Here is an 18,211-nt window from a genome sequence, read left to right as displayed (position 1 = left end):
AAACTTTCTTCAAGTCCCCTGACAACTTAGTTGGCTTTTTTGAAAGTCCAGATATGTTATGTCCTTTGGCTCCCCTTCATACACTTGCTTATTTGCACCATTACCCAGAAGGTTAGTGAAGAAGAAGTTCCTGAATTAGACGATGCTTAGTCATGTACTCAGAGATCTTCTTTATTATAGACACTGTCATCTTACCAGGGATGGAAATCATATCCATCAGTCTGCAGCTTCCATGATCCGCTGTTTGTAGGTCAGAAGAGAAAAGAATCAAGCACGCTAACCCAAAACCACAGGAAATATGCACTGACAGAGTACTTCTTCACATATTTCTGCCATGGAGCTGACTCCTTGCTGCCTCAAGCCTTGCAGAGCTATTTGCATCTGTACTGTATCAGTACAAAATGGTGTGACTGGAGAGTTCTGATTCAGGGACAGTGCAAAACTCATTGCACAGTTGCAAGAAAGAAAAGCACTTCTGTACCTTTTCTACTCTTTTAAAGTAATTCAGTGAGACAGCTAGAATTTGGAGGGTTGTGGGGGTTTGATGACAACTTCTGGGTATTTTGCTGAAGTGGAAAGGTGGACAGGAATCTGCAGGAGTCCTGCAGCATGCAGGAGCACTGTTCATGCACTCTGCACCGGTCACCCACCACCTTGCCCGGTGCCTAGGGGGAAAACCCACATAACCTGTGGCACCTAAGTGCAAAACAAAGATATAACAATACTGACTTAAATCTATTTAGAACTGTTTACAGCAAACCTTGACATTTTTTTGTGATAGAAAATATTATCTGAGAGGCACAATTTTGTACTTAGCATCATGAAATATTTTGGAAAAAATATTCTGTATGAATTACCACAGCTTGATTTACTTCCATGGAGTCCCAACAATATCAGCTGGTGATCAGTTTCCCTCGGCATGAGGAAGCTTATTTCCTCACAAACATTAAACCATGGAGATGAAGCTTGCTTGTAAAGTGAGCGACATTTTGTACAGCTGCTCTATATCTTATAGAAAGGCCACTTATAGAAGACTCCTACTTCTTCCCTTCATTAAGTGGACCTCCTTTAAGGCTGAGAACAAGGTGTAGTAATAACACATCCCTTCATGCTGTAACACTTTTCATCTCAGGAGAAAAACATCAGAGCCACTGGTGTATTAGCCACCATTTGCAGGCAGATTGCCCCGATGCTCTTTTCCAGTCATCAAGTTCAAGAAGCAGCCTTGCTGAAACCTGTATCTAGGCTGAAATATGTTGCTAGTATCTACAAGCAGATATTTTTCTTTTTTTTTTTTTTGGTGTCAGTAAAAGGGATTTTTTCCTGCTGGCACATGCAATTCAAAACAGGGCTGCTGGCTACACCTGAGTACCTTTGACATCTCTGACAACAGGCAGTGCTGCTTCTGCTCCAGCACCTGGCAGGCACATATGTCTGTTCTGTCCTGTAGAGCACCTTGCCAACTCTTGCTGGATGGCCAGTGTAATCATTTATAGCATTTTTATTTGCAGCAGTGCTAGCTGGTTTGACTGCATCTGTCAATGCCTTGAAGGGTCGAGGTCTGGCATCAGCCCCTATTCTGCTTGGCTGGGACTCCAGCTACATGAATTATTTCTGAATTAGGCACCACCTCTGTTTAACTTTCACCATCCTCTCTCTTTCCACTGAAGGACTGCCAGAGAAACACAACAGGACAGCACTGCGAGCAATGTCCAGATGGCTTCATTGGTGACGTTGTCAGAGGAGTGCCCACGTTCTGCCAGCCCTGCCCCTGCCCCCTGCCAGCACTTGCCAAGTATGTAAAGAGTCTTTGCTTCTCTTTGATTTGGGCTGGCTTTGGCCCTTTCCAAGGTGGGGTCAGCATCCCTTCCTGGATGCAGGAGGCAAAGACTGCTGCCCTTGCCATCCAGGGGAAAATAAGAGGACTACCAGCTGCTCACATTTATAACCACAGGGAACAGCATTTCATTTAGAAGGTGTAAAATATCCTTAAGAGCTCATATCAATTCTTACCAAGAGGGAGGAAAAAAATATTTGAGCAAATTCAAGTTTACCCTCTTTTATGTAAGAGAGATTATTCAGCTGTCTGGTTACTTTTAAGAATCCCTTAAAGACCAATTCCTGAGGAAGGTGGTTTCAGAGATGTATGTGGCTGAGACAGACAGACAAACAGAAAGATCAATCCATGACCTCTGGAGGATAAAACCAACCACAAAAAAGCATAACCTGGCAGTCTCCTGAGTCAACAGCAGCTGGATTTGGTCAGTACAGTACCTGTTAAAAGGAAAGGACTGGAGGACCCTGTGGCAGGTACAGTGCCCCTTCAGTGGATGCCCAGCTACCTTTGGGTAAGAAACTCCAAAGCCTGACAGAAAACCAAGACCAAGCCAAAGAACTCCAACTGTTATCCACTTTGTGCCTTCAGAAGAAACAAATAACTACAAACCCTGACCAACTACTAGAAACTGTTAGTGTCACATCAGTAATGCAGCTGTAAGAAATTATCAACTTCCTCTTGCTTGAGGTCTGTGCTCTGGGAGAGAGGCACCTATGCAAATCCCACTATAGTGCACAGAGGAGGTGCTAGTAAATACTTGCCAATGGATTGAAACTATTTTTTAGTGAGCTATATACTCCCCTTGTGTCATTTCCCATTCTGCTTTCAGCAGGGCTTCTCAGCAAAGGGGACTTTCCTCACTGTGTTTGTTTGCAGTTGCTATAGGATTACTCATACAGCCTTAAGGTGAGATGAGCTGCATTTTGCTCAGCTGCAGCTAAAAATGGCAATGGAGCAAAATTACTCCATCCAAACTCCCACAGATCACCTCTTGGCTTTCGCAGTGAGCTGCAGATATCTGAGGAGGGCTGTGGGGTGGAGAACAGCTATTGTTGAAAAACTGCAGATTTGCCTGGATTAGAGATAAAAATACTCCAGAGGCAGGGGAAGAACCTGGCTTTGCTCATATGTAAAAAGGCTTAGGAGTGAGTAAGCTCACAGATGAAGCAGACCACTTTCTCCAGTTTCAGTAGTGGCTGTAATGCCAGAAATAGTAGAAATACAACAGTCAGAAGCAGTGCTTTTTCCTTAGCAAAAGAAAGTGATTTTTTTTTTTTTTAACCTGTTGGGCACAGAGCACCCACTTCAGTGTAAGGAGCTGTTCTTTCAGCGACAACCTGCACGGCACAAGAGGCACTCCCACACAAGATCCAGTCTTTACTAAGCATGATCAGTCAAGCAAGGTCTAGTCTGTCCTCCCTACAGAGTGATTTGACAGAGCATGGCTGGGTCTGTATTCATCCATCTGCCTGCCCAGTCTTGCGGCCCACCAGGCTCTGCAGCAGTGCCCCGCCACAGCAGGGAGCTGGCCAGCCCGTCAGCCTTGAGGGGCTCGGGGCGGTGGGACCAGCAGGCACCTGAGTGACAGGCTATCTCTGCCAGTGCAATGGGAGATGGGCGCAGAGGCCAAGGAGCACTCCCCACTTCAACATGCTCCTTAGCCCTTCTGCTAGGGACATATGCCTCTCCTATTCAAGACCACTAGAGATAAGGAAGCCTCAAACCCAAAAGGACAACAGCATGGGATTGGGAAGGGAGAACAAAAGTTGCAAGCAGACTGAATGCAGATGCTTCAACATTAGCAGCAATATAGGAGTTGGACTTGATCTTCATGGGTCCCTTCCATCTCAGGATATTCTATGTTCTGTGATGTGTCACTCCTTTAAAACTACCTCAGTAAAAATCCACTTCAATTTTTCAGGGTTTTCCCTCAGAAAAGTCCTGAAGACAATAGTTGAAGGAATATCCGATCCCAATTTGCCTCATACACCTACTTAAATAACATGCAGAAATTGCCTGCTCAGCTTCTTGCATGAGAGAGGCCTGACCACAGCAGTAGCCTTCAGCTGGGGCTGGAACAGGCAAATAATAATGATTGAGCAACACTCAGCCTTGCATAACTAAATTCAAAGAACAACAGTCTTTCTTATTTTTTTCATTTTTCCTCCATTAATCCTACTCCATTTATATTAAGGCAAACCAGTAACTCTACCAGAGAGCAGAGAAGCATTAAAAGCCTTAAATAAAGAACATCCAAAGGATGTTGTTTTGTACTTTGTTTTACTTTGGAAATAGCCAGTGAATTCATAATAGTTAGACAAAGTGACCAAATCTGTAAACTAACAGACTCATCAGATACATATTTTTTCTTGGGATTCATCTGTGTGTCTCTAGATTTTCTGACCAGACTATCTTCATATCTGCTATCCTGGGAAATTTTGGACATTACACATGAAGCGTAATGATGTCTCTTGGGAATAAAAAAAGGAGGATGGAGATTGCTTCACAGTCCAGCAGATGTTACTTCTTTTCAAACCTGAGGGAATTATATGAACTTTTTTTTCCTAAAAGATCACAAAAATGTAAAACTTCAGGGAAGCTTCAGTCTTATTTCATAACAAGTCCACAATGTGTTTCTTTTCAACTACGTGCAGGAATTAGCCTCTGTAAAAGAAGAGGAAGGCTGCCAAACTGTTGTGATTTTCTCAATATGTTCTCATAAAAGCTTTTCAGAAGTTAATTTGTGAATTCTGTGAGAAAAATCTCATTTTATGTTCTCTCTGATTATATGAAATGTTTTGAGACAGCAGAGATCCAGGCGCAGATTTATTTGACCTTGGTTGTCCAACCAGCTGAGAAATGTTGGTGGGAACTAAAATTATGGAGGAATCCTTGTCACCTTTCAATGCTGCTCGTTCCTGGAACAAGCAGTGCAAGGATCATGCTCTTTATCATCGCTCAGAGTCTTTTGTCCTGTGTGAAGGGGATGCAGCCTGGCCACAGCTGCCCAGCACTGCACAACTCAGGACCTACATTTTAGCAACCATGAGCCTGAAGCTGACAACTGCTGCCACTCACTACTCTGGACGCATTCCAGTGCTGGCAGGAATTTACTCACACATACTGCAAACTAACTGGAAATATCTTTAGGACTGTATGTCTTTTTCCTGAACATGTATTTAAGCCATGTCCATCACTGTGTTTGAAGTGTATACAATTTGCACTTTCCACATCTGGCTGCTGCTGTTCCTTGGGACACATATTTAGTTAAACATTTGCTAAATCCTGAAAACCTAAGAAAGCAAAGGAATCCATGATTTAGAATCATGGCAGTGAACATACAGCCCAAGCCATTACTGCAATCGGTATCACTACTTGGCATGTTGGTCTCAGAAGGGGCCCCAGACTCTTTCCAGCTTACTCAGAGAGATGATAGAGCAGCCTCAGTTACTGTAAATGAGGATGACATCACTGAGTTCAGGTTTCACCACTCAGTACTTCCAGATAGGATTTGAGGAAAACTGTAGGATTTGCATAGAGAACTGTTGCACCCATTCCAGAATCTCAGTTCCTGAAGTGCTCACTGTGGTGTCTTTCATAAGCAATATTTTACCCCTTAGAATAAGAGACAGAAAGCAATTTACATGCCATACACATTTATCTTAAGTCCCTTATCTAAAATGTGTATATCAAAACCTGCAGGTATGTCTGATTTACACTGCAAGACAAGAACTTCTATATATCTGTATTTATATAGCTCCATATGCTATATACCAATTAGTGCTTTCCACAATAATTAAAAAGACTAAAGGGGTATAATGTGAAAAACATACAGAGGTTAAGAATAGCTATTCAGCAATGAGTAACCAAGAGCCAGAGCTCACACTGACAGCAAATGTCCATAATGTAATAGAGAAATACTCCCAAGTGTTTGCCATTACCTGCTATTCTAACTATTCATTCTAATGAAATTCCAGCTTTGCAGTCTCCTGTTACAGAAAAAGTGGAGGCGTGCGCTGTGTCTGTAAGGAAAACTATGCAGGACCCAACTGTGAAAGGTAAGAAACTAACAGCATGACTTACTGGACAACGATACCGAAGTCCAGAGTCTGGACAGGGAAGAAATCTTGTGCATGTGTTTTCATCGGGTTAAATCATGTATGTTAAAGGATCTCATTCAGTTCCTACTAAAAACCATAAGAACTTGCTGTGGAGACATGTCAGGGTAAGACAGATATTTATATCTGATGCATTTTGATCAAGTTCTTGCACTTTGTGTACCTTCATGTGGTGATCTTCCTAAAAGGAATACAATTTACAAATCAAAATACAAAATACAAATCAGAAACAACAGCTGAAGTGAAAAATAACTACCACATAGATGCCTCTTGCAGTTCACCACTCTAAAACATATAGCAGGCTTCCACCAAATAAATTTTTCAAAAGCAAAGGAGAAAATCAATTATCTAGTCAAATTCTTAATGGGCAGATGCAGCTTTTTTAGTTAAATTTTAAATGTACTTCTCAGGCGTAATTCAAGAAAGTCAAGCAAACAACCAACGCCAGTGTTGCTTTTCAACTTTCCCTTATGCCCATAAACAACTTCTGGTAAATATCCTCTAAATAACAAAGTACACAAATAAATGGAGCTATACAGCAGAAATATAACTTATTCTCCTATCTTGTAAAGGGCCATCTTACTCATTATGAACACACATGGATGATGTTTCAGTGGATGTCAGAGGCCTGATTATAATTCAGAAGTTCTCCTTGAGTAGCCAATAAATTAAAACAGTTCTAACACAAAGACTGAGGGGTATAGGATGGTTCAGACATTGGCTTCCCTGAACACCTCATTTTGTTTTTCCTTAATGCCCCTGAAGTATTTAAGACTTCAGTCCACTGTCATTAATGGGCAAATCTTGAATTCAAATGATACTTAACGTAACTATCAGAGAAGAGAGAAAGGGGATGCTTAAGATGCAAAGAGAAATCAATATGAAAAAGGTAAGATGAAAAAAAGAATGAAGGCTTTTGCCCTTACAGATGATGCAAAAACATCAGCATATTACCTCTGCATCACTAACATGGTGACAGCAATATTGAAAGCCCTTTAGACAGATGGCACAAAAATAAAAAAAAACGCCCTTGTTTCCAGGCTTATGGCTGTATTCTTTTGTTCTTCTAAAATGTCAGATTTATACACAAAGGGTAATGCAGACAATTAAAAGGTCAGTGAGGTTTCTTAATGGTTATTAAAATGTCAACCTAGACCACAAGCAATTCAAATCCTATGAAATGAGTAGCAGATGCATAGTAACAGAAGAAAATAGCATCAGCTTTGTTTTCTAATAGTCACTACCCAGCCTGACACAGTGCGTCTGTCTCAAGGAAGGCAAAATTGTGTAAATGAGTTAGAAAAAGCTACAGAAAGAAATCACCATGTCCTGGTCACCGTGTTAAGTTCTTGACTAACTGCTGGGGTAAGCAGCAAGCACTGGCAAACAGGATTTTCCTTCTGGTAGGCTCCTGGTCCTACTCCTATTTGTGTCAGAAACGACGAAGAACGTTTCAAAGACTAATGAGAAATGCATTGTTTGTCCCTGTCCACTTGCTAAAGAGCAAGTCCCTGCCTCACATATGCTGCTACTAGGCACTGCCACCACTCCCTGCTCCCACTGACAGCTCTCATGCTGTCAACAGGCTGGCAGGGGGACTGGGGGATCCTGAGCAAGAAGGGGCATTGCCCCTGCCCTTCCCTGCAGCCCAAACGTGTCCCCAGGGAGAGGAAGGCTTCGTCCTGCTCACTGGTCTCCGCTCTCCCTCCCAGCTCTCCCCAGCAGTCGGTGACTGGTGCCGTGGAGCAGTGAGCTGCAGGACACCCCTCCACGGGCACCCCTCCACGGGCAGCGCGTGGGATCCCCAGAGCAGCACACCGGGAGGCAATCTGCTTCATTTCCTCTGGCATTCGTGCAGGGGGCTTTCTTGTGCTGCTCCAGGGGCTTGGCACAAACCTCTCCAGTTCATGTTTGCCAGCAAACGGTGTTGTGAAATCACGGAGGCCTTTGCTAGGAACTGAGAAAACCAGCTTCCCAATTCGAAATTTAGGAATGAATCATTTTGCTCCTAGACTTCAGCAATAAGGCATTAAGGTGGTAATGGATGAAATCCAGGTTTTGTTAATGTCCAAATGATAAAATACATCTGAACAAATGATACTTTAGTGTCCAAAGTGAATAGATAAAAAGGTTCTTTTAGCATTGCCAGGGAAGAGGAAGTTAATTTCTTACTCATTGGTAATTACAGGAAGCAAAGATGGCTGCAAAATGAAACAAAGATACCTTAGCAGCTTTATTATAGGAGAGGAAATATTCTTTGTTAGCAACAAAAAGCCATTTATTGATACAACGGAGGAAAAGACATTTACCACAGGCCTCTACTTTTTCAGGCCATAAAGTACAGAGATGGAGCAGTATGTTTCCATCCAGCACCCTCTGCTCTTCTCACATGCTACCAACTATTCAAAAGAGGCCAAGTGCAGTTCAGCCCTATGAGATGCATTGTGTGACAAAGGAAAGGGGAAAGTGAAGGTGACACATTTATCTTTAGCTCTAAAAGTTTCTATTTGTTTTAGGCAGCTACTCCAGATGAGGAGATATGGCTAATAAAAATGAGTCAGATGGCCATAAAAAGCAGCACTTACAAAATATATCTGTGAGAATGTGAGGAACTGTCCACTATATTTCTGGCAAGTAAACTGAAGGCTATATTTCAGAAAAGAAGAAAAAAAAATCATCTTGTCCTGATCAGAGGGCAGACATTGTGGGCCTGATGGGAATAGCATGCAGTCTTTGGTAGATGCTGGCTGAAGGTCAGAGCTGGATAGCAGTAAGCAAAACACTGGTCTGACTCCAGAACTCCTCAGTGGCTTCTGTGCTTGGTGGCCATGTTAGACAGACAATCATTTGGAAAATACCTAACTACAGAAAATGAAAAAGCAGCTCTGCAAGATTTTGAGAGTTCAGAAAAAATCAAATGGTTCTACACATTATTTTTTAAAAAAACACAGAAGATATTTTTTCTTGTTCAAACCTCATAAACATACTGAAATTCTGAAATTTGGGAAAACACTACAATCTCACATTGGCTGAAATAGGAGAAAATTATAGCAAGACTTTTGGCATGACTGAATAATAGCATTACCCATCACTGCCTGCTCTAACTGCCATGGGAATGGGGAGTGACTCCACCAAAGTCAGTTAAATCACACTCTGCGCTCAGTGTCACATTTACAAGTCTTTGAGGGGTGCACAGAGCTCCAGGTCACACTTTTATTCTTTACATCTGGGTCACCCAAATGATAAGATCTGCACCAAAGATTCTGACAGTGCCAGAAACAGAGTCTTTGGCATTGACAAAAGCAGTATTTGAGGCAGCCAGCTGGTTTATATAAAGATGCTTACAATTTTATGTGTTTTTACTGTGGGGGTTCAGGACTGGAACATGAACAAAGCAGCATTGAGGAAATTACTTTATTTAAAACATAAAAAAATCAGCAAATGTAGGAACAGATCAAAACTGGAAGCTCATATCAGATCTCCCATATTCTCATCATTCAGACATAGCAGAACCTGGATTTGACTATGTTCAGATTTTAGGATACAATAGACCTCAGCTCAGGTCCCCAGCCAGAACCTGGGAAAATTAAACTAAACTGCCTGAGATCTCACCCTCCCTGCCCACAAACAGCAGAACAAACAACATCTTTAAACAGGACTTTATGGATGGGAAAAAAAGACAAGGACAACAAGGTGATAAAACGGGATGAAATACGATAACTACTCCTTACCTACATCACTGCAGCAACTATTCAATCCTCAGATTTCTCCAGTCAGCAGTTGCTACATCAGACAGTTATCACCCTCCCTGCAGTAATTCTTCATTGCTGGTTTAGGAGAATGAGTCCCTGATCTCTGCGCCCCAGGCTGTTGGGTCATGGACCCTCCTGCCACCCCTCCATGACACCGTGAATGGCATGGGTTGCCCCTGTCCTGCCAGCTGACCCCTACAGTCCATCAGCCACTGCTCCACACTGCTCCAGCTGCTAGCTCCTGCAGCAAAGCCCTTGCTCAAGGATTTGCTCCTGCAAGCTGCTCCATGCCCACTCTGGTGCTAGCTTTGTTCATCTCACTGGTTGTTTTGCAAAAGTTCCTTTTCTAACTTGTAGGATTAAGCACAATCCCTGCTTCCAGCAGAAACTCCCTTCTTTCCAAATGATGACACCAAATCTATTACCTGTTGTCATAGTTTAGATCCACTGGTCACCCAGGAATGTTAAGTATCGCTGGTTTGGCTAGACTTTTCAAAAACCACAATGGTTTCAACATCTGTTCCACTTTAAGATGTAGCAAGTTTTCAACTGAAATGCTTCCCAACGCGACAAGACATGAAAAGCAATTTGTACCCATTTCAGGCCTTCCCTCTGGTGCTGTTACCCACCTCCCTCTCTCCCTCTGCAAACCTACAGAGGAATCCTCCCCTCCTGGGCTGCTGGCTGCTCTCAGCCTTTTGCCCCCAGCCAGCAGGCTAACATGAAACAAATCTGAAAAATGGAGGCTGATTCAGTGCCTGTTCTGGTTTGCAAAAGCCAGAAACCATCCCAGTGCCTCACCATAGAAGTATTTATATAAACCTTTTATGGTCAGTACTTTGTTATATGCATTATAATGGAAATAAGGTCTGAACTTCCTCTGAGTTTCAGCATCATGAAATTCAGTCACTCACCCCAGTTTCCTATATAACACAATATAGTTGATGAGATCCAAACCTGAAACAGACCAAAATAAACACTAGAGCTGCCTCTCTGCCAAGGTCATTCTGTCATAGATTTTAAAACAATGGGGAACAAATCATTTTACTGCTAAAGACACACTAAAAAATAATAATGCAGACCGGTGTGATTGAAATACCAGAAGTGTTCAAGAAGGGAAAAATCTCTAACTGTACAGATTGAGATTAGAGCACAAAACAGCCTCTGCAGGAGTACAGCTCCTAATTTGCCCTTTGTCCATTAGTAGCTGTAGAGCGTCATCAATTCCTGGTGACATAAATAAGGTCAGAATAAAAACGGTACAGCAGATGGGAATGTCATTGCTCATCATCACTGGACTTGCTCTTCCTTTCAGGTGTGCCCCCGGTTACTATGGGAACCCTTTGCTAATTGGAAGCACTTGTAAGAAATGTGACTGCAGTGGCAACTCAGACCCAAACCTGATTTTTGAAGACTGTGATGAAGTGACTGGCCAGTGCCGCAACTGCCTGCGCAACACCACCGGGTTCAAGTGCGAACGATGTGCTCCGGGTTACTATGGGGATGCCAGGTTTGCTAAAAACTGTACAGGTTAGTATAGCAGAGCCGAGCAAGACGCAGCACAGCATGGTCTATGGATAACCCCCCAGAGATGTCCGAATCAGTCATCAGACACCTGTGGTCCTGGGAGGCAGGGGGTGCTCCTGGCCACCTAGCTGGTGGGATAATTTAGATGCCTGTTCAGTTGAATCATCCCAGGCACTAGCACTCTTTCCATTGCCCACCAGGAAGTCTCAGACCCCAGACTCTAACATCTCAAATGCCTGGGCAGGATGAATGTAGGCACAGTTGTGTCCTGCATCTTGTTTTAAATAATGGTCTCTAAGCCTTCTTTGGGCAGAGACTTCACATTTGTGTTTGTTCACACCACACGCTGCCCAAAATGACCACTCTGACTGATGGTGCTTAAAGACTTGAAAGCATTTTTTATGAGAACAGGATCATCCTTCCTGTCCTGACCCAATCCCTGATCTGTTTCTGCTAGTTTTCACACTGGTAATGTATTCTGCATTTCCCAAATGTCTGTGTAATCTTGCTGGTTACTGTATTTCCACACCAGAGATGACTGTACTTCCAGGGTCTGGTAAAGTGCTACCCAGAGGATCTTACCAAAACACAGAAAGGTCACAGAGGTTTATGTCCTCTAATATAATTATTCTCCTAATTTACACAGAGCTCGATCCAAATAGGACTTTGATCTCATGCCCTTTGTCCTTACTTTGGCTCTGGGAGACAAGATTACATCCTCTTTCAAAGCATTGAGTAATAGCCAGTGCTAAAGGCAAAATGCAAGTTCACAGAGCAAGAACCTTGGGGCTCCCTCCTAATTTCTTTGCCAGGGTCCTTTCCTCAAGGAACAGAACACAAATGGGGGAGATGAATCACTCCTAGCTCACAGTCTGACTTGAAGGTAAGATACAGTCAAAGCATGCACTCAACCCAGACCTCTGAAGTGCTCTGGGATCTCAAGGTACAGAGCTACAGGCCTCAGGGCCTTAGCAATGTCTTGATCAAACCTACATTCTTCTTACAACTCACTGTACACTTGGACTTTTCTTTTTACTAGGTTACTATAAAGTGATAATGTGTGTTTTGGGACCAGCAGGTTGTGAGGATGCTCTGTACTCAAGTGCCCTAGAAGTTGAGTCCAGGATGTAATTCACATCTCTAAGCCACGTGCTTAAATTCCATTTACGCTGAACAGGGAGAAGTGGTGCTCACACACCATAAGCCTGAAGTCCAATCCCAGGTATCCAAACTAGTCAAAAAGATAATGGCTGTAGGGAACAGCGTGTCCCAAAACACACCCCCTGCCTGGATTTAGGCACCCAAGACATGCCTGAAATTCAACATCTCTGTGATTTTGAGGTTGCAAAAGCAAACCTTGTTTATGCACTTCACTGCTTAATTCAGTTCGCCAGAGATGATTTAACTGCAGTTCTCCCATAAGGAATGGCAGGATCTCATTTGTGGCTCCTGAATGCCATGAGGCAGGAGAAACGCACCCAGCACTTCAGCTCAGCAAACCACAGCAATCGTGCTCTGGCCATGTGCAAAAGCAGAGCTTCAAACAGGTAAGAGTAGCTTTGCCAGAAGTTTGAGGATTACAGGACATTCCAAGTGTCTAAGAAGATTATGCAAGACATAATTTTGAAAGGTTTCTCTGAACACAGAATTTCTAAACTGAAGTTAAGTCAAACTTTCATCACCTCAGTATAGTTTTGCTTTACACCCTTACAGAGTTGCAGGAATTAGAGGCAGAATACCTCAATATTATTTACGTTGCTGAGGTACAGCTTAAGTGGGATTTCATGGTGCACAGGACTTCTCTTTACAGATTTTTCATGCAGACTATAAATCAGCTTGGTAATTCTCTTCGTTAGCAGATTTTCTTGTAATGTTTGATCTTTACTAAAAATAAAAAGTGCTTGGGCACTTGAATATGTTCTGAGAGGTACAGCTTTTCTCTATTTAGGAGTAAATTTAATCTTGTAGTTGACTCTATCAAATCCTGATTTTGAAGTAGTATGTTTCAGAGAATTACACACTTCTCTCTTCATCTTCATTTCTGCTGAACACCACAATGTGCTGTACTTGACAGTACTGCGTAGATAGCATGCACCACTCAATACATCCACGACAAGCGAACTATTTGGGTTATTTACAAGGCAAGCTTAATACTTTGTTTGGCATTTTGGAGCAATTAGAAACTCTTATTTAGAAAAATATTGATTCTGAAATAAGACAAATACTTTCTTTAAAATACAAAAATACAGAAAAGAAACTAGTGTACGAAACGAGAGTGTGCGTACACTCAATGGTTTCCAGAGCACCTCATTGGGTATATAGAACAAAAAAATGCAAGAGAACTAAATGAGCAAACAGCTCTACCCAGCTAAGATCATCTTTTTTTTCTTTTGAGCAAAAGACAAAAACTGTGTAGCTGTGGACAGTAGTTTCCAGCTTCTTTTCAATACACTTTTTAACTACATGTCCTTTAGCCATACTTCAAAGCTTTCCACAAATGCCCATCAGAAACAAAGGTAAATTTAGAAGCTTTCTCCACCAGTAAACCACAGTAGAATTGAAAGTCTTCACTCCCTGCTAAAAATGTGGTACCTCCTAAACAAGTAGATGAAAAATTGGCAGGACCACTTTTGAAATTAATTTACTATAAGCATTTGTGTAGAAAAGTAAGAGTTCTCCATTAAAATAAGATGACACAATTTTATTTTCTGGATCACCAGTCTCATCCAAATTTTAATCTTGTAACTAATCTTGCCACCTGGGGATAGCCTAGATCCTGCTTTCAACTGAGACTTTTCTTTCACTTCTTAACAAAAGAAATAACAAATTTTAAAAAAATGTAGATTCAAAAACTGGGAGGCACCCAGTTTATACAGATTGTGGTGAGGTCAAAATATCAATTGCCCCACAAAATTTGTAACCATATTCTGTTCTTACATTAGTACAAAAACTGAGTAGTTCTACTAACACTGGTTCATTTACACAGAATTATTTCAATGTCAGTGCATCATGTTGACTTTGAAGCTGTATTACACATTCTCTCTGATAATTCCTTGAATGTGGAATGTGGAATGTAAATATAAGGCTAATTCACAGAGAACAATGAAGAGACTGCAATAAAATGTCAGTAAAAAATTTTGTTATATGAGATTCTGCTGAAACCATGAATTACAAGAGCAAAATGAATTCCAGATAAGTCACTGCTGTTCTTCTGTTCTGCTAGACTTTCTATTATTCTATCAAAGTGTTCCAAGAATATTTTAATCTTTAAAATAATATATTTTAAAAGGCCAATTAAAGCTTGAGAGAGACACTTTAGATTAAAAAATTATACATTTTTAAAAGCCACATGTGCTGGCAATAAAATGTAGTCTACATTTTAAAAAATGTAAAACTTCATTTATTATTCATTGTAAGTGGTAGGAGATATTTACTTTTTGATATGCTCAAGCTGATGATGGAATTGGAGTCCACTATCAGACTGACACAGCACTGATAAATTCCACAAGGCTGTGGAGAGATTTGTAACTAATAACTGACATTATCTGTACCACTTTTCTTAGCCCATCTCCTAAATGTCGCCCTCTCTAGACAGTGATGCATAATAACTCATCTGGGCAACTCTGGCCTTGCTGCCTCTGCCTGTGACCAGCTGGAAAGCTTTGAACAAGCCATTTCAGCAACAGCTTTCTGGTTCTATTTCCCACCTTCTATTTCACTTGATCCAAATCAACCACAGTGCAAAAACCACCTTTTTCTACATACAGAAGGAAAAATCAGTCCAAGAAGTCCCTGATTTTGGTTTGACTAGCCATGCACAATCCTATGTACAATCATTTCATTAGTTTTGGGAGGGGGAAGGTGAGTTGTACATTTTGAAGATTCTTTTTTCAAAAATTCTTTCTTTTTCCCCCAGAATGTAACTGTGGTGGGACAATGTGTGACAGCCAGACTGGAGAATGCCTCGCAGACACTCCTGAAGTTTCTACTGGCACAGACTGCCCAACCATCAGTAAGATTATCATGAGAATATAAAAAATTAATATTACTCTTGTATTTAGATGCTTACAAATACTAACTTAAGAGCTCAGTTCTCCAGTGGGCTCAGCACTTTGACTTTGGTCCCAGAGGGAACTTAAACACATGAATATGCACAATGCTCTGCTGACTGAGTATTTAAACATGTTCTCATTTTCTTGACTGAGTACATGCATATGTCCAACTCTGTGATACAGACAGTGTTTAGGTGCAAATTGCAGAGCAGTAGGGAAGTATCACCAAAGCCACTTCTATAGACTTTGAAACACAGTGCCTGCAAAATAATATTCTGGCCCAAAAAATGCCATTACAACTTTATCTGTGCATACAATTTCTGGTTTTCTAGTTGTACATCTAATATAAATTGTTGCTGTTGAAGTTTGACATATATCCATCAGTCAGTTGCTTTTCCACTATCATTTTCCCCATTCTAATGATAAGAAGCCTGGGGAGTTTCCAGAAATACTATGTTGTAACTATTGGTAACCACTGATATATTTTTTAATGTTAGTATAATTATGCCTGCGGTATAACGCAGACCGTGTAGCACACGTAGATTCCTAAACCGACTTTCAAGAAGAGGAGTCGTGTGCCTGCAAGTGCAACCAGAAGGAGAACAGTTGGGAGCTGCTGCCATCAAGAATACAGATATACAACACCAAGCAAAAGTTTCTGTAGGAATCTGTGTTTCACGTTCACCTAAGTCTCTTGCATTTAGTGGTGGCACCAGTGTCACTAAAAACGAGGTGGTATTGCAAGCATTCAGCAGGGACAAGGATATAGGTCTGCACAAGCATATTCCAAACATGTTATAACTGTTTTTAGAAGTTGCCTCTCTAATCGAATAGGCAGCCAAAAGCCCATCTGCTGGACATCTTTATTTCTCATAGCACTAAATTTTAAATACAGAGTTTTGGGTTCTGACAAAATGAAGTTGGTTTTTTGACCATTATCTCTTGTTCTTCGGGCCACAAACATGCAGATCCTCTAGGGAATAGCCAGGAAATGCCTCCTCTCTCACCCTACTGATCACAGAGCCACTGTGGCAGCCTCTTGGAGCAGTCCCATCTGGTGCTGCTTCGCTGGAAGCATCGTGACTGTACTGTGGGACCTTGAAAGTGGGCAGATGGAAGTGAAAGAAAAATGGGTATCCATCAGGATCCATCAATGACAAAGAGAGGGAACACCACGGGGCAAGAGCACTATAATGGGAATTTAAGATATTTGCTGTTAACTGACAAAAACACTAAAGAAAAATTACACTCTTTTATTTTCTTCTAAGGCTGTGATAAATGCATTTGGGATTTGACAGATGACATCCGATTAGCAGTTCTGGCTATCGATGAAAGCAAATCAACTTTACTGAGTATTTCTACAGGTGTTGCAGCTCAAAAGCGCTTGAATGACCTGAACCTCACTACCACCCATCTCCAGGTACAGACATTGATGACATTTTATTTTTTAATGCAATTTTAATCTATGAATTTCCACTCCATTCCTGTACATTTCAAACCCTGCTCTCACTAGAGAAATAATTTGTTTTGAGAAGCACTGACTTTTTTCCCACATACACAGGCAGCAATGTCCAAAAAAAAGAACCATGCTGTGCTTTGGACTATCCAGGCTGATGATGCTGCAGATGAAATGAATGATCTCCTGAGAGAGGCAGCAACCCTTGATGAACAGGTTTGTTTATAGCCCCCTGCCAGAGCTCTGAGGGTTTGCGGTTTGTCATACTCACATGCTGGTGTAAGAGGTTAGTATAGAATATTTCCAGTTGGAAGGGATCTATAACAATCATCTAGTCCAACTGCCTGAGCAATTCAGGGCTGACCAAAAGTTAAAGCATGTTATTAAGGGCATTGTTCTAATGCCTCTTAAACACTGACAGACATGGGTCATCAACCACCTCTCTATGAAGCCCATTCCAGTGTTTGACCACCTTCTCAGTAAAGAAACGTTTCGTAACATCTAGTCTGAACCTCTAGGTTCACCAAGCAAGAGTTGGAATGTCCTGAAAGATAGTTGGGAAAACTTTCTGTTTTCTATTTCTAAACTTTCTACTTTACTTTAGCTCTGAATTAAAAGCATAAATGACCTATCAAGTCTTCTTCCCAGAAAAGAAAGGGTGTAGGGCCAAAGTCTGCAGAATGTGGTCAGAGGTTTGTCACCAATCACAAAAAGCCTCCCCTCAGGATCTGAGCTCCCACCTACCCCCCTACACAACCTGTTTGACCTGAGATAGACACACTGTATTTCTATTTCACATTTTTATTTCTAATTAAGTGAAATAACCAACACTAAACTAATTCCGATTGACTTTGGGAGTATTTGTACTATATCTATTTTAAATGTATGCTTTCATAAAATTGAATTAGTCCCAATTAGACACTTCAAAATATGTTACAAAATGGCCAGTTTAAAAGGTTTTTCACGTACCCACTGAGATGGGAGCCTGATCAGCACTCAAGATATGTTTTAACAAAATTGTAATCATAAATGTTGCATCCACATTCAATTGCCAGGCTATAAAATTAAGGCTATCTGCTCCCAGCTCACATACATAACACTTTCATTTCACCCTAGAAGAATACTGATATATGTTTAGAGAAGAAATAGGGTTCAAAATTGCTTCTCCTCTATTTTAAAGAGATATGTTTAAATATCTTTCTGTTGCTAAGAGATATATATATATATATTAGTGAGGTACATCACTGTTATTCTCAGAGATAACCACAGCTGTATTAGGACTAGAGTATATTTCATGCTTATTGCAAAACACCAGACCTTATATTCACTTACCAATCCCTTCACAAGACAAATTAAAATTATATCTTAGACTAAAACTCAAATAGAGGTGCAAGCAGGAGAAAAAATACGAAGGAAGAGTAGAAAAGACTGTATAGTGAGGCGGAAGAGAAAATTTAGGTTTGGGTGTT

At 41.3% G+C, this 18,211-nt stretch overlaps 1 protein-coding gene across 2 annotated transcripts in view; it reads left to right on the top strand.

The window, feature by feature from the left end:
* LAMA4 (laminin subunit alpha 4) overlaps positions 1–18,211 on the top strand; it is a 106,054-nt gene that overhangs the window by 34,076 nt on the left and 53,767 nt on the right. For both annotated transcript variants that reach the window (XM_074862325.1, XM_074862324.1), the window contains exons 3-8: positions 1,671–1,795; positions 5,815–5,895; positions 11,023–11,237; positions 15,151–15,246; positions 16,555–16,706; positions 16,848–16,958. In XM_074862325.1, the coding sequence (XP_074718426.1) occupies positions 1,671–1,795; positions 5,815–5,895; positions 11,023–11,237; positions 15,151–15,246; positions 16,555–16,706; positions 16,848–16,958 (780 nt within the window). The remainder of the gene's footprint in view (positions 1–1,670; positions 1,796–5,814; positions 5,896–11,022; positions 11,238–15,150; positions 15,247–16,554; positions 16,707–16,847; positions 16,959–18,211) is intronic.

The sequence above is a fragment of the Strix uralensis genome, chromosome 3 (assembly GCF_047716275.1).
Source record: "Strix uralensis isolate ZFMK-TIS-50842 chromosome 3, bStrUra1, whole genome shotgun sequence".
NCBI lineage: Eukaryota > Metazoa > Chordata > Aves > Strigiformes > Strigidae > Strix > Strix uralensis.
This window is presented reverse-complemented; position numbering and strand designations above follow the sequence as displayed.